The sequence below is a fragment of the Monodelphis domestica genome, chromosome 1 (assembly GCF_027887165.1).
Source record: "Monodelphis domestica isolate mMonDom1 chromosome 1, mMonDom1.pri, whole genome shotgun sequence".
NCBI classification, from domain to species: Eukaryota; Metazoa; Chordata; class Mammalia; order Didelphimorphia; family Didelphidae; genus Monodelphis; species Monodelphis domestica.
The window spans coordinates 467,477,910-467,493,769 of record NC_077227.1 but is presented as its reverse complement, the minus strand read 5'-3'; the positions used below and the strand labels follow the sequence as shown (position 1 = coordinate 467,493,769).

General features: G+C 39.0%; 1 protein-coding gene across 4 annotated transcripts in view; it reads left to right on the top strand.

Annotated features, from left to right (window-relative positions):
• CCDC180 (coiled-coil domain containing 180) overlaps positions 1 to 15,860 on the top strand; it is a 113,057-nt gene that overhangs the window by 37,544 nt on the left and 59,653 nt on the right. For all 4 annotated transcript variants that reach the window (XM_056812641.1, XM_016422885.2, XM_056812642.1 and 1 more), the window contains 6 exons: positions 2,930 to 3,045; positions 5,254 to 5,380; positions 7,433 to 7,472; positions 7,578 to 7,846; positions 13,871 to 14,118; positions 15,155 to 15,330. In XM_056812641.1, coding sequence (XP_056668619.1) covers positions 2,930 to 3,045; positions 5,254 to 5,380; positions 7,433 to 7,472; positions 7,578 to 7,846; positions 13,871 to 14,118; positions 15,155 to 15,330 — 976 coding nt within the window. The remainder of the gene's footprint in view (positions 1 to 2,929; positions 3,046 to 5,253; positions 5,381 to 7,432; positions 7,473 to 7,577; positions 7,847 to 13,870; positions 14,119 to 15,154; positions 15,331 to 15,860) is intronic.

Sequence of the window (15,860 nt, the reverse complement as noted above, 5' to 3'; positions counted from 1 at the left end):
GAGAGGGACAAAGAGATTGAGAGAAGGCAGAGCTAGAGGTAGGGAGAGAGATAGAGTCCAGAGGCAGCTGGGTGGCTCAGTGGATTGAGAGCCAGATCTAGAGAGGGGAGGTGTCCTGAATTCAAATCTCGCCTCAGTCACTTCCTAGCAGTGTGACCCTGGGCAAGTCATTTAACTCCAATTGCCTAGCCCTTACCTCTCTTCTGCCTTGGAACCAATACACAATATTGACTCCAAGACAGAAGGTAAGGGTTTAAAAAAAAAGGGACCAAGATAGACCTTAAAATTACCTACTCCTCCCTTTATTTGTACAGATGAAGTAACTTGAGCTCAAATTGAAGTGATTTAGACCCAGGGATTCACAGCAGTGGCTGTGGAAGGAGAAATATCTACTACTACTAATATGGTTGGGAGCCATGCAGTGGTATACTGGAACCAGTTCAGATCAGCTCCTGATAGTTGATTATTAAATTTTCAGTATGAGCATTTACACCTCAGAAATGGGCAAACATTACATTTCATGGCTTAATTTATTATTTTGTTGATTGTCTAGATTTAAGAAAGTATTAATAATGCTGAATGTGTTGTGTAATTTTTTTGAGAGTTGGTTGTTAATTTACCAGAATCCATGGTGTAAGATTAGAATCCTTGTAACATAGATTAGTTTTTTACCTAAAATGACACCCTCAGGAGGCAGCTAGGTAGCTCAATGGATGGAGAGCCAGGCTTAGAGATGGGAAGTCCTGGGTTCAAAGTTGATCCTCAGACACTTCTTAGCTGTGTGACCTTGGACAAGTCACTTGACACCCATTGCCTAGCCCTTACCTCTCTTCTGCCTTGGAACCAATACACAATATTGACTCCAAGACAGAAGATAAGGGTTTAAAAAAAATGACACCCTCAAAACTTAAATCACCCAGGGGACTAAGGCTCCAACCAATGGCATAACTTCTCAAAGTTACCATAGCATCCAATGATGTACCTTCAGTGACACAGTTTAGAGAAGTTAAGTCACCTAAATAAGTCACCTAAATTGTGACTACCCAACCTGTAAGTAGTCAGTGCTCCTTGCTGCTCCACTGCCATGTTGTGGTGGCAAATGTTGGGAAGGAAAAAAAGAGACTGAACCAACCCTGTATCTTAGCTGAATATCTTTTCTATGATATTGTTTAGGGAACTTTGCTTTTAAAAAATTACTTATTTAAAAACCCTTACCTTCTTTCTTAGAATTGATACTGTGTACTGGTTCCAAGGCAGAAGAGTGGTAAGGGCTAGGCAACGGGGGTTAAGTGACTTGCCCAGGGTCACACAGCTGGGAAGTGTCTGAGGTCAGATTTGAACCTAGGACCTCCCATCTCTGGGCCTGACTCTCAATCCACTGAGCCACCTAGCTGCCCCTAAACTTTCCTTTTGATATAGAATACATGGTGTAAGGGTGTGCCATGTCATTCCCATCCTGAGCCTGAACACTGGCCTATCCTGAGTTGGCCCTTGCACTCTGACTCAAGTCTCCTGCCTACCAGTCTAATATTGCCCTTTCCACCATCCTGTCCTGGCTTCTGAGTCTAGGGTGCACCCAAAGCTGTTTGGGAACCAGTCTTACAGGCTGCTTATGAGGGACCCCAAAGCCCTGTACTGGGCATGAGAAAAGATACAGAATTTAGATAAGATCAATTATAGGATCATCCAGCTAGAGCGGGAAGGGACTTAGAGGCTGGCTACTCCGACTCCCTGATTCCATAGCTAAGAAAACGGGTTAAGTGGCTTGCCCAGGGTCATTCAATTAATAAGAGGCAGGGCCTGGATTTGAACTCAACTCTACAAGCACAAATTCAGTACTAAAATTCCAGCCCTTTTTCCATTGCACCACAGAGGTTTTTGAGTAAAGACAGGATCCCCATCTTCACTCTAACTTTATGGTCTAATAAGGAGATAAGATATAAGCAGAAATTACAGGGAATGTCTTGGCCAAGAGAACTGCCATCTCTCCTGCTACAGAGTTGCCATGTCTTCTGGTCACACTGCTTTCAGCCGGGCACGTCCTCTCCGATGAACATGTTGTCTCTGGGCATTGTGTAGTCTCTGCTGCTCTTGCAATCATCAAGTATTTCTCTGCAGTAATTAGAACGCCTCTAGCTAATAGGGTAAATGATAACTTAGTGTCATCGTCAAGGCCATGTCTTAGGACAACCAATGAGCAAACACAGACAGCATCTCCAGACTAAAACTGAGTCTACATTGGACTGCCTGTATCTGGAGATGATTCACTGTCCGAATCAACTATTTAAGTTATTTTAAAATGCCTTGTTCTTCCTATTTAATCCTTTAGCAAGATCTTGTGATGACAAAACTCAATTTGGGGAGATTTCCAAAAGAAATACCAAGGGTGTGCTGACCAGCTCAAACCACCTTGCAAGAGCAAATGATAAGATCTGTAGGGTGCATTTCTATCTCTTACGTTGGCAAACAATATGAATCAGGGATTGATTTATTGTTTGATGATTACCTAGATTTAAGAAATCAAAGATAGAAGGTAAGGGTTTTTAAAAACTTGGATTTGGAGAGGACTGAAAACGATGACTTCTAGTCTCTCCCAGTTTTAAGTATGATTTTATATGTATCAGGTGCAAAAAACAACTCTGGTTTTGTGTTGTATTCTAGTTCCAAAATGTCACTGTTTGCCTGAATAATTTCAAATTTCTTTGTGAAATGACTTTCAAAATACAATAGGTAGCCTTGAATATAGGTCATCAATGGTGCTTGTAAAACTGAATGAAAATAAATGAATGTGTTCCCTCTCCTTCCGACCCTTTGCTAAGCAGTCTGTTTCTCTGATTCAAACTTGTGAGAAGGAAAGGAATTGACCAAGGTTGATAGTATCTTGCATTCCAATGGATCTGTGCTGATTTTTAAAAAAATGTTTCTCTAGTTAAAGGAAGCATGCTTAGATATTGTTCTGGATCAGATGAGACAACAAAACAATGAGGATTCTTTGAAGAGTTACCTGGACAAGGTTCGATTTCTGCTTCATGACATTAAAAAAAAGTAAGTAAGCATTGAATGCTACAAACAAGAAGAAAATCTGGAGTGGCAGAAAAAGTGAAGGATGTTGACAATTTGAGCCCAGCCTACAGGTCTTCATGATCTTTCCTTTGGGGAAGACATGGTACCTAGCCAAGGTAGTTCCTCCAATGAAAGATTAGCTTTGTAGGGCGATATTTTGCACCCCTCCCTGCCCTCCTGGGGATCCTACAACAATTATACCATGTTGGAGAAAAACAAAGAATCATGAAGATGGAAAAGGAGAATTAAAAATGACTTTACCCAGAAACTCTTTTTGAGGTCATATATAACCTTAACCCTGGCCAGTCAGGTTGCAAATGCTTAAAATTGGCTGAGGCTGGACAGGAAAATATGAACTAAAAACCCCTGCCTTACTTTAAATAATTCAATATTATTGCCTTTACATATGGAAGACCCTACTTTTTATTTTTTTAAACCCTTACCTTTTGTCTTAGAATTGATACTAAAGATTGATTCCAAGGCAGAAGAATAATAAGGGCTAGGCAATTGGCAGGGGAGAAGGAGTGGGTGGGTGCTAAGTGACTTTTCCAGGGTCACACAGCAAGAAATGTCTTGAGGTCAAATCTGAATCCAGGACCTCCCCATCTCCATCTTTATCCACTTAATCACCTAGCTGCTCTGACAGTAATTTTTTAAAAATGTTTTTTTTTACATTTATATTTGGTTCTAAAAAACCCTCTACATTAGATGCCTCATGATGTTAATAAAGACAATACAGGGTTTCCCCAAACTTTTCCTGGCAGAACACAAATTGACAAATCCTACCAAGCAAGAAAGGTTTTAAGTACAGATCTCAGGATTTACACTGGGTCTTTCCCTCCAAGATGAGCCTTCATATGTTAGAGATTATACTGGGTTTATCTTGCTAGGAGAACCCAAGTTCAGATCTTGCCCCTGACCCAAGCTCCATGACCATTGGCGAGTCCCTTAGCTTCCCTGTGGCTATTTCCTTCTTTCTAAAATTGAAAGAATTTACTTCTACTACTTACTTCACAGGACTGTCATGAATCTTAATAGATATGATAGATATAAAGCACTTTCCAGGGTTATTATTATAAATACCAATTATCTGGGAAAGGAAAATGTCATCTAAACATTTAGGATCATGGTTTTAGAGCTAGAAAGGGCCTTAGAGAGCATTTAATCCAATTCCCTTCTTTTTATAGATGAGGAAACTGAGGACCAGAAAGGCTAAGGTGTCAGTCTCTTAATTGCCAGATCTAATAGCCTTTTCTCAAAGATTGTTCTTTCTCAGTTTTCTTTGTTGCCTTTCCATCCACATCATATCTGCCAACCACGTTGTCACTCCCACTAGCCTGGGAAGTCCTTGAAAGCTGGGACCGTCTTTTTACTTTCTTTGAATCCCCAGGTTTAGCATAATTCCTCACACACAGGAGCTGCTTAATGCTCACTTGACTGGCTTCTGATTCCTAATACAGCACTGTCCACTATTCTTAACAGGCTTCTAAGTAACCTAGAACTCTGGCTCTGATTTCTGGGGAAATGAGAGACTCAGCCTCCATTCTCACCAACTAATTTTAAGCATATTAAAGATACTCTTATCACCCCAAACTTGAAGATGTATGGAAGAAGGTTTAAAGACACACAAAGCTGGGGCAGCCAAGAGGCTGAGTGGATAGGGAATCAGGCATGGAGGCAGGAGGTCCTGGGTTCAAATCTGACCTCAGACATTTCCTAACAGCGTGACTCTGGGCAAGTCATTTAGCCCCAATTGCCTATCCTTTACTGCAATTCTGCCTTAGAACCAATACACAGTATCGATTCTTTTTTTTTTTAAACCCTTACCTTCTGTCTTGGAGTCAATACTGTGTATTGGCTCCAAGGCAGAAGAGTGGTAAGGGCTAGGCAATGGGGATCAAGTGACTTGCCCAGGGTCACCCAGCTGGGAAGTGGCTTAGGTCAGATTTGAACCTAGGACCTCCTGTCTCTAAGTCTGGCTCTCAATCCACTGAGCTACCCAGCTGCCCCCCACAGTTTCGATTCTAAGATGAAAGGGAAGGGTTGTTTTTGGTTTTTTTTAAGATGAATGAAGGAGCCCTAAGATGATTTTCCTGGGTTTGTGTATGTTAGTGTTAGCTTCCTCTTCCACTTTGTATAAATGTTTCTAATATGATACAACCCAGATAACTACATTTTTTTTTATAACAGGTATAAACGCTTTCATGAAGATGCCCTACTCAATTTAAAAAGCTATCCGTTTAGTGTTCTGAAAGCATTGAAGTCATACAGTACTTCTCTCAGTCAATATTTTTGTGTTAGAGAAATCTATGAAAAGGTATGAAATAATTAACATTTTAGGTATAAATATATACACATTAGTATATATATATTCCTATAATATGAATATTAACATGTAAAGTATATTTGTTTATGAAGAAGCAAAAATGAAGTCATGTCTTTGTGGTTAAATTAGCTTTCTTTCTTTTTACTAATATTCTTATCTTCTGTCTGATGTTGGCCTACTTAAATCAACTGACCCTGTCCAAATTAAACAAAATCTAGCCCACTTCCTTCCATTCCTCAGTACCCTCTCTCAAAGGAGGCAATTGAGGGCATTGTCCCAATAATAAATTCACTAATTGACCAAGCTTCATAATTCCCTGAAAATCTGAATACAATATGCCCATCCTGCCTGTTAAAAAACCAAAATTGGGGCCCAATGGCAAGCATCTTTATGGGTTCATCCAGGATTTGAGGGCGGTGAACAATCACATTATAAAGAGACACCCCATAGTTTCCAACACAAACACTATTATTTCTTCTATTCTTAGCACAGCTACATACTTTACTGTAGTGGATTTGTGCTCCACTTCCCCCCCACCCCATATCCATACATGAAGACTCCAGACATATCTCTGCTTTTATTTGGAAGGGTTTTCAGTGAACCTAGACCCGTTTACCCCAAGAGTTCTTGGGCAGCCCTACATTGCTTACACAATTCTTAACTGTAGATAACCGATGTCATTAAATTTAAATAGAGCTGCTCAATCCAACATATGGATGATTTGCTATGGGGGATTGAATGAATTTATTTTGAATGTACACTCTTATGCCAAAGGGGACTATTCCCTAACTGACTTTTTGTCAATGCACTTAACATTGGTTTTGTTCTTTTTCTCTTTTATTTTGCCTTATCCCAAAAATTATTGTAATTTTCTTTTAGAAACTACAATATTGTATATACCTTTAGTTAAATATGCTTATTAAATTGACTTGAGGTAAGTGGAAGGATTTTGGCTTTGGCTATTATTACCTTTCAAAGCTATTTGCAAAGACCATATGCTAAGGACTAAAATCTTTAAAGTTTTAAGTTAATTATGTTTAAAATGATCCATTGGGGAGACTAGTCTCCCAAAGGATCACAGGAGTAATGTGCAAAATAGAAATTTGACACACACCTGAACTACATTTACCCACTTCCTTTTAAGTTACATGCTCACTTTGCAGTCAGGATGTTTGGGAGATAAATTTTGCTAAAATCCACATGGGGCTTTTGGTCTTTTGCTCTAGTAAAGTGTTGCAGGTATGGGTCTTTGGCTCTGTGCTCTGTTCACTTGGCTGTATTAACCCCTTTCTCTCTTACTTTGTTATTATTAAAATCATATAAATTTAAATACTTGAAATATTAATTCATTTTTACTCTCACAATCTATACTAAATATTACATCCAAAGCAGAAAAGCAATAAGGGGGCTAAGCAATTGGAGTTAAGTGACTTGCCCAGGGTCACACAACAAGGAGTATCTGAGGCCAGATTTGAACCTAAGACCTTCTTTCTCCAAGCCTGGCTCTCTATCCACCAAGCTGTCCCTGTTGGCTTAGCTTTTAAACGTATTCACATTGTAAACAAAAGTTCACTATGTGAACTGAAGAGGCCAAAGGCCTTTTGATATTTGTAAAAGCATTAGTAACTAATATCCTATGATGATCAAATGCAAAGGACTAAACCATTATCAGCAAAGCAAGTCTTTAAGATAATCACAAGGGACTCATGATGAAAAATGCTCTCTGGCTAAAGAAGGAACTGTTGGAGTCTGTGTGTACATGCCATCTTCCACTTTAATTCCTTTATGAGTTTTTTATTGTATGTGTGATATGTGTCTTCTAACACAGCATGAGCAATACAGAAATATGTATTGCATGAAAACACTTGGTATAACCCATATCAGACTATTCACTGCCTTTGGGAGGTGGGTGGAAAAGGGATGGAAAGAGAACACCTGAATCCTAAAATGTCAGAAAACTGTCAAAAATTGTTTCTACATGTAACTGAAAAAATAATTAAAATTTTAAAAAGGTTAAATTATATAATTTTTCATTTGTTTCAGACCATGGAAGGCGAGGTGATAATACGGTTTAGAGAGCCAGGTAACATCTTTGTAATATAGTTTAAGCCACATTGCTCTTTGGGTTTGTATTGAGTGCATGTTTATCATTATTTCTATCTATTTGTTCTGTTTGGGGGAACAACAGAGGAGCTTCTACAAGAGAGTCCCTCATATTTAAAAGATATAATAAAAAGTTTTTTCAAGTTTGAAAGTGATTCAAAGATAAGTTTTTCTATGAGCCGTGTGACAACAGTCCCAAGCAAGATTATAAGCGAACCCCTCCAGGAGGAAGCAAGTGAAATTCCAAAGATACCGAGCCCTCTCCGGGAACCCACAGAACTGGGGATTTCAGACCTAGACGATTTTACAGAGGACGTAACGCAGGAAAGCTGGGAAATCATGTCTTCTTACCAGGTGAGTTAAAAATACTTTTATTTTTCTCTGGCTATCTGCCCTGCTGGGAACAATTTTTCCCTCTTCTGTCCTGAACACTGACCTGTCCAACTTTCTTTAAGAGTCAGCCAAAATCTCATCTTTTACTGAAAGGCTTCTCCAACCCTTCTTAACTCCAGTGCCTTCTCTCTGAAATATTTCCTATCTGCCCTGCATGTAGCTTACTTCATATATGTTGGCTCCCCCATTAGATTGTAAACTCCTTGAGGACAGGGACCATCTCTTTTTTTAACTTACTTTCCATTTTAGAATCAATACTGTGTATTGGTTCCAAGGCAAAAGAGTGGAAATAGGGTTAGGCAGTGGGAGTGAAGTGACTTGCTCAGGGTCACACTGTTAGAAAGTGAGATCACATTTGAACCCAAGACCTCCAGTTTCTACATCTGGCTGTCCAACCACTGAGTACCTAACTGCCCTCCAGGGACTGTCTTTCACTTCTTTTTGTATCTCCAGTACTTAACACAGTGCCTGGTATATAGTAAGTGTATAATGAATGCTGATTAATTGGCTTTGTAACAGTAGATCTATTTAGAGATTATGAAAATCATAAGATGTTCAGTCTAGTAAAAATCACAAGGCAGTGCCTTAAAATTTTTTTTATTGATATCTTTCATTTCTATATCACCTTAATTTCCACATATATCCTTCTCCTTGCCCCTCCCCCAGAGAGTTATGACTTGTAAAATAGAATGAAAAAGTGAGAAGGGGAAGGAAAAGTATTTGAGCAAAACTAAGCAGCAAACTTTGTCTTGCTTTACACACAATCTCCACCTCTGCAAAGAAGTGAGGGAGGTACCCTTTTTTCTCTCATTTTGGAAGTCAAATCTGATCACTATAATTACACAAGATTCAATCTGTTTGAGTCTCTTCCCTTCCCCCCCTTTTATATTGTTGTAGAGAATTGGGTATGTTGTTTTCTTGGGTCTACTGATTTCATTTCATATCAGTTCATGCTTCTTCTCTGTGTTCTTCATATCTGTCATTTCTTATATTCCATTCCATCAATGTATTTGTTTAGGCATTCCCAGTTAATGGAGATTAACTTGGTTTACAGGTCTTTGCTACTACCAAAAAAAAAATGCTGCTTTGGAAATTTTGTTGAAATATGATCTTTTTTATTTCATTTTTCCCCAATTACATACAGAAGCATTTTTTAACATTCATTTTCTGACATTTTGCAATCCAAATTCTCTTCCTCCCTCCCTCCTTTCACTCCCTCCTTTCCAAGGCAGCAGGTATATAAAATGTATGTTGTCATACAATACGTATTTCCAGGCATCATATTGTGAAAGAAGACATATTGCATATTCTAGGAAAAAACTCATGAAGGAAATAAAGGGGAAAATGGAATGCTTTGATCTGCATTCAGACTCCATCAGTTCCTTCTATGACTGTAGATAGCCTTTTTCACTATGACTCTCTTGGGATTATTTTAGATCCTTGCAATGTTGATAATAGTTAGGTCTTTCACAGTTGATCATCATATCATATTGATGTTACAATGTACAATGTTCTCCTAGTTCATCATAATTCACTTTGCATCAGTTCATATAAATCTTTCAAGGCTTTTCATTTTTTATGGCCCAAAAGTATTCCATGTAATAGGATCTTTATTTTTATATTTATTGCTGACCTCCTTGTGAGATATGCCTAGCATACATAAAGAGATAGGTAGGATCCAAGACAATGTAGCATCTTGATTTTAACCAATAAAGAACATGAGGCTATTTTTTGTTAATGGGGGCATGCAATCCCATGAACAAATAATAAATCTTTCACTAGTCTCCTTTCCTAAAAAGACCTGAGTGAGTCCTAACTTTTGCTTATAAAGGGAGTTGTATCTTCTTTCTGATTGGCCTGACAGTTGAACCTTTGAACCTCCCCTGAAAGTCCTCATTGGTGGATGTTTCATTTTTTTTTTTAAACCCTTACCTTCTGTCTTGGAGTCAATACTATGTATTGGTTCCAAGGCAGAAGGACTAGGCAATGGGGGTTAAGTGACTTGCCCAGGGTCACACAGCTGGGAAGTACCTGAGGTCAGATTTGAACCCAGGACCTCCCATCTCTGGGCCTGACTCTCAATCCACTAAGCCACCCAGCTGTCCCCATTTTGGTGGATGTTTCAAAAAAGAAGGTGGACTTAAGAGACCTCAATCTTCCCCTATTACTCCATCATAGGGGTGACAGGTCTTTGTTCTCACTAGGAAGATGCCAACACACCCTTTCTTCCCCTCCACATGTCTGGGCCAACTTTTCAAATGGGTCAGAGTTAAGGCTTTAATCCTTTTAAGATCTTAACAAAAGACAAAAGGTCTCAACCCAGTTTGATAGCCTGGAGGGGAGGCCTGGGAGTAATCCCAGTCTAGAAGCATTTTTGTCTGACACTGGGAAGCCAAGAGGGAAATACTACTAAAATTAATACAATTCAGTATTTTCCTCAACCACCAAGACTATTTTATCTTTAATAGATATCAATCTACCACTAGAGGCATCAAACTATTTTTACCAAATCTCAACTATCTACAGTCTAAGAGTATGTATACTTTTAAGAGACTCAGAACAAAAACCACTGCCCTGATCACTTAAAAAAAAATAACCCTTACTTTTTATCTTAGTAACAACTCTAAAATAGAATGGCAAAAACAGGGTCAAACAGCTAGAAAATATCTGAAGCCAGTTTTGAACCTACTCCACCTGATTCCAGGCCTGGCACTCTATCCACTTGGCCTCCTCGATGCTTCCCTGGATCACTTTCAAAGGAGAGGGTAGCCCTTAGCTCATAATCACTAGCTTAGTCCCTTCCACCAAAAACTACTTACACAAAAGACTGTCATGAATAATTAATCCTTTTTTTAAAGACAACAAATCAGAAAAGTCATGCAAATTAGAATAAAACTAAGAGTATGCATAACAGTGAATAAGGTCTTCCTTTGAAAGAGAGCTCAGGGCTCATCTCAAACCAGAAGAGAGAAGAGTCTCACCAAATGGAAGTCTGCTCTCGGCAGTCTCTAGGGCTAAAAGAGCTGGAAGTCAATAGATATGATTGGAGACCATCTTCCTCTCCATATCTGAAGGCTTCTGAGGCTCCAGTCCACTATTCAAAAGTCCCAGCCTTTCTCTCTCAACATCCTCTCTAGAAGCGTGCGTCCAATGAAAGCGAAGAGAATCTCTTTTGCACTGACACAGCATCATAGCTCAGCATTCTCTCACTCCATCAGCAGGCACATCTCCTTACATAGACAAGGCAAGTACCTTCAGGGCACCTCTTGGCAAGAGGGAAGAGTCATTGCAATAGTAGAATTTAGAATCTGGAAGTACTATTTCCTTTTCATTCCTAATTTTTTACATTGTATTTTCCTTGAGATTACAGATCTTTTTGTTATTCCAAATGAATGTTATCATTTTATCTACCTCCAGAAATATTCCTAGCCAGGATAAGTTGTATAGCTCTGTATTTGTAATGTGATTTCGGGGGCACTTTCATTTTTATTATGTCACTGCAGTCCAGCCATGATATCATTAATGTTTTGTTTTAATATTGATTGTTTTTATAGCATATTTTCCAACCTATCTCCCATTCTATAGAACCCTACTTTGCAACAAAGTCAAACAGGCTAATTATCCAGCAAAGTACTGAGCATAAGCAACATTCTGCACCCCCAACAAAAAGAAGGAAATTTGTTTCTTCATTTGTTCTTTGGCAATAAGATAGAACAGCTAGGGGGTCGTGGACTGAGCCCTGAATCTAGAGTCAGGAATGCCTGGTCCTAATTTGGCCCCAGTTACCTTGGGCAAGTCATTTAACTTCTGTCTAAAATGAGGATTTTAATAGCACCCACTTCCTAGGGTTGCTGTGAGAATCAAATGATATAATAATCATGAAGCATGGTAAATGCTATTATAAATGTTACTATTGAGGGTAGCTGGGTTGCTTGTTCAGTGGATTGAGAGCCAGGCCCAGAGATGGAAGGTTCTGGGTTCAAATTTGACCTCAGATACTTCCTAGCTGGGTGACCCTGGGCAAGTCACTTAACTCCCATTGCCTAGCCCTTACCACTCTTCTGCCTTGGAATTCTGCTCAGTATTGTTCCAAGATGGAAGATGAGTTTATTTAAAAAATAAAATAAAAATAAATGTTACTATTATTATTAATGAGTATAATTAATCTGAGTTAGGCTACCTTTTAGTGCTCTGATCACATTATTGTGGTCATTATACATATTCTCCATATGTTTTCTTTGCTTCATTTCCCACAAATCTCAAGTTTCTTTGAATTCCTCAAATTCATTGTTTCTTACAACAAAGTAGTATTACAAGGACCTTCAGATAGCACAGCCATTCTCTCACAGACATTCAACTATTTCATTTATGATTTTTTTAACTAACCATAAAAAAGTATTGCTATGAATAGTTTGTTATATATGGAGCCCTTCTTTCTAACTTTGACCTCTTTGTAGCATGTGGCCAGTAGTGGGAACACTGGGTCAAAGAGTATGAACAATTTAGAGATTTATCTGGTCCGTTTCCAAATTGTTTTCCAATACAGTCAGACCAAGGCATGTGACTCCACTTATCAGGGAGCTTATCTTCCCCATAGTCCCTCCAAGGGTGACTATTCTTTTATTATCTTTGCCATACCATAATCATAAGATTGCAAACAATATTTCCCATATTGGTTTTTTGTTTGTTTGTTTAGTAATTGGGACATAGGATTAGAAAGAAATTGAAGAAAATGTATTAAGATTCTAAAGCATATTAACTGAAAAGTTTAGTAATCCCCCCCCCCCAAAAGGCAGAATAGAGGGGGGAAAAAAAAGCTGAACTGCATATTCTGGCACTGTAACTATAGGAACCAAGGACTAAGCAGTAAGACAGCAAAGGCTCAGGGACTGGGAGTGGTTTGACCAAATTCACATAGCCTGTTAGTTACAAAGGACTAGAATCTAGGACCCCTGACTCCCAGTGGTATCCCTACCTACAGTGCCCTTCCCATTACACTGCACTTCTGCTTTTATAAAACTCCTCTGAAAAGAGCATCTAGTGACTTGCCCAAGGTCACACAGCTATAATGTTTCAGGGATCGGACTCAAATCCAGGTCTTTCTGACTCCCCAGGCCAGTTCTCTATCAGGTCATGATCATCTCACTTTCCATATTGTAGATAACATAATAAATGCATATTGAATTGCATCCCATTGGATTAGACTGGGTCAGAAGAGGGAGTACGATGGATTTCATCTTGTTCTTGGGATGTGCCATTACCCTGTAGAATTAGCTCTTTACTCTCTTGTAATGTTGTCCCTGTCTCTTCAATCAATCATTGCTCTACTCACTGCATGAAGAAAACCCATTGGAGATCTTATAGAAAGTAAATTCTTAGTGGACTTTAGCATTCCATATTCACTCAGGTTGCTATCTTTGCCTAATGGTCACATCTGAACTTTATGATTTTGATTATTGATAATTATGATCATGAACTGAGATTTTCAAATTTAAAATGTCATATCTGTTTGAAGTCTCTCCCCATCTCTCCCCTTTGGATATGCTGATAAAAATCGTTTGCTGCCTATGTAAGGTATAAATCTTAAGTAGAAATCCTAGTGAGGCATGATCCTTGGATGATTGGCCCTTGTACCCATGTGTGCCTGAGACAAGCTGCACAGAACACATGTGGTTCTTTTTGGAAGTTTGCCAGAGACCCAGAAACTACTCAATGGCTGTTGACAAGGCTATCATGCAAAGAGCAGGAAGAGCAGAGATGATGCCAGGCTAGGGAGGAGCTTACTGGAGGTGTAGGGGAGAAAAAAGGGCACCATTTTACTACTTCCTATTATTGCTAACTAGGTGCTGAGCTCAGTTGTTTTTGTTTGCTAAAGGACCAGAAGTGTTCTTAGTACCCTCTAAATTTTAGTGTCCTGAGGAAAAGCCCCAATCACTCTACCCTAGTTACAGCTCCACTTATATAATAAAGCCATTTTATCTCTAGGTTCCTATAATCACTGAGGCTGTAAGAGAGGAGGAAAGTACAATCGCAACCTCTGAAGAGGAGTATGAGACCTTCATAACTTCCAGTGGGAACAAGTATTTGGCCTTTTCACTTTCTGAAGAAGCTGAAAGGAAAAAGCTTTTTCAACAATCTGATGTTGTAGAGGAAACTGACACTGTTGAGAATTTTGCCCCATACCTGGAACATGTGGATTTGCCATTTACGTTGTTTTCAAAATTAAAGAAAGAGTAAGAATATCCTTCCATCAGTATTAGTTGGACTGGGTTTTAAGGAGGAAAACTGAAAAGTGTTAAAAGTTTAAAAAAGATGCATCTGCAATAAGTATGCAAAAGGGACTCTTTTAAACTGGGGGAGGAATGATTTAGATGATAAAACAAAACAAAACCCAGCAAAATTATTTGCCGTTTACTGGTTTAGTGACAATCATCTTCAAATCAAGGTAGGAAGCCCAGCTTCCAGCCATGACTTTCACCTGTTGGAAGAATCCTAGCTTCCTTCAAAGCTCCTACATTTATATAAAATGCTAATTAGCAATGCTTTCTTCTTCCTCAATTATTTTGTACATATTGCTCTGTTTTCTTAGTAGAATGCATGCTCACTCAAGGCAGGGAATATTTTTCTTTTTTGTTTTTTTGCAACTCCAGTGTCTTGCATATAGTAGGCATTTAATAAATGCTTGTTAAATTGAATTGATGTAAGTGGAAGGATTGTTGCTTTGACCTTGCAAAGCCATTTGCAAAGGCCATCCGCTAAGGACTGCTAAAATAGCACTCACAATTTTTTCAAACCCATACCTTCTGTCTTAGAATCAGTTCCAAGGCAGAAGAGCAGGAAGGTCTAGGCAATTGGAGGTGTTATTTGTCCAGGGTCACACTAGGACCTTCTGTCTGTAAGCCTGGCTTTCTATCCACTGAGCCACCTAGCTGCCCCTGAACTTAGAATTTTTATTTACTTTTTTAAAAATGTATTTATTACCAATTACATGTCCCATATAACAAATTTCTGCATAAATTTTCCCAAGTAATATGATCAATATCATCTCCTTTCCCTTCCTCCTGGTGCTGGCAGGCAGTTCATGTGTTATCACACAAAACATATTTCCATATTTGCACTTAAGACTTTTAGCATTTATCTAGTAAATTCTGTTCCCTTTATGTGACTTTACTATTTCTTGATATGCTTCCTAAATCTCCTCCTCGGGAAATGAAAGTCTGGATTACATGGGAGTGTCTTCTAAACCCAGTTCTTTTTTCTTGATCCAAGAGTCCGCTTTGAACTTTTTGAACACCTTGAGAAGTGGTTTGGCCAATGCTTGACTAATTCTATTATCATTGTTGATGCAAAGACTGAGGAGCTGAATTCAGAGCTGGAGCTGAAGCTCCACTTACACAAATCAAGGTTCAGTCGCATAAGGATGGACGTCCATAATGTCAGAGCAGGTACCTCCCACTTTCCTCCCATTTCCCCCAGAGTCAAGATGGGGCAGTGAAAGGAATAATACATTTGGAGTCAAAGTGTGCTTTGTGACCATAGACCAATTACCTCCTCTCTCCAGCTCTCCATTTTCTCAGCTGTAAAATGAGAGGCTTAGATTAGAGGACCTCTGAGATCCTTTTGAGCTCTAGATCTACAACCCTGTGAAATGTGGCTGCCTGAGATTTTTCCTGGAATTGTCATTATAGTCTGTTAATTACATCCATTTGCCTAACACTTATAGTCTGTTTAGCACCTTTTTGCAAACTGTGGAAAGTGACTGTGAATTTGCAACTTGTCTGGAGTTTTCAGGGGGGAAAGAGTGATAGCTTCTTGTGCCTTTTCTTTTACTACATTAAGAAATTACAATCTTTTCTAAATGACAGCTTGGTCAACGTGTGAATACAACGCCTCCACTTCCCTCCAAGTTTTGTAGAGATTGCACACCTACAGTTTCTTCTGGATTTGAGGCTACTAACCACTGCATCACTTTGTC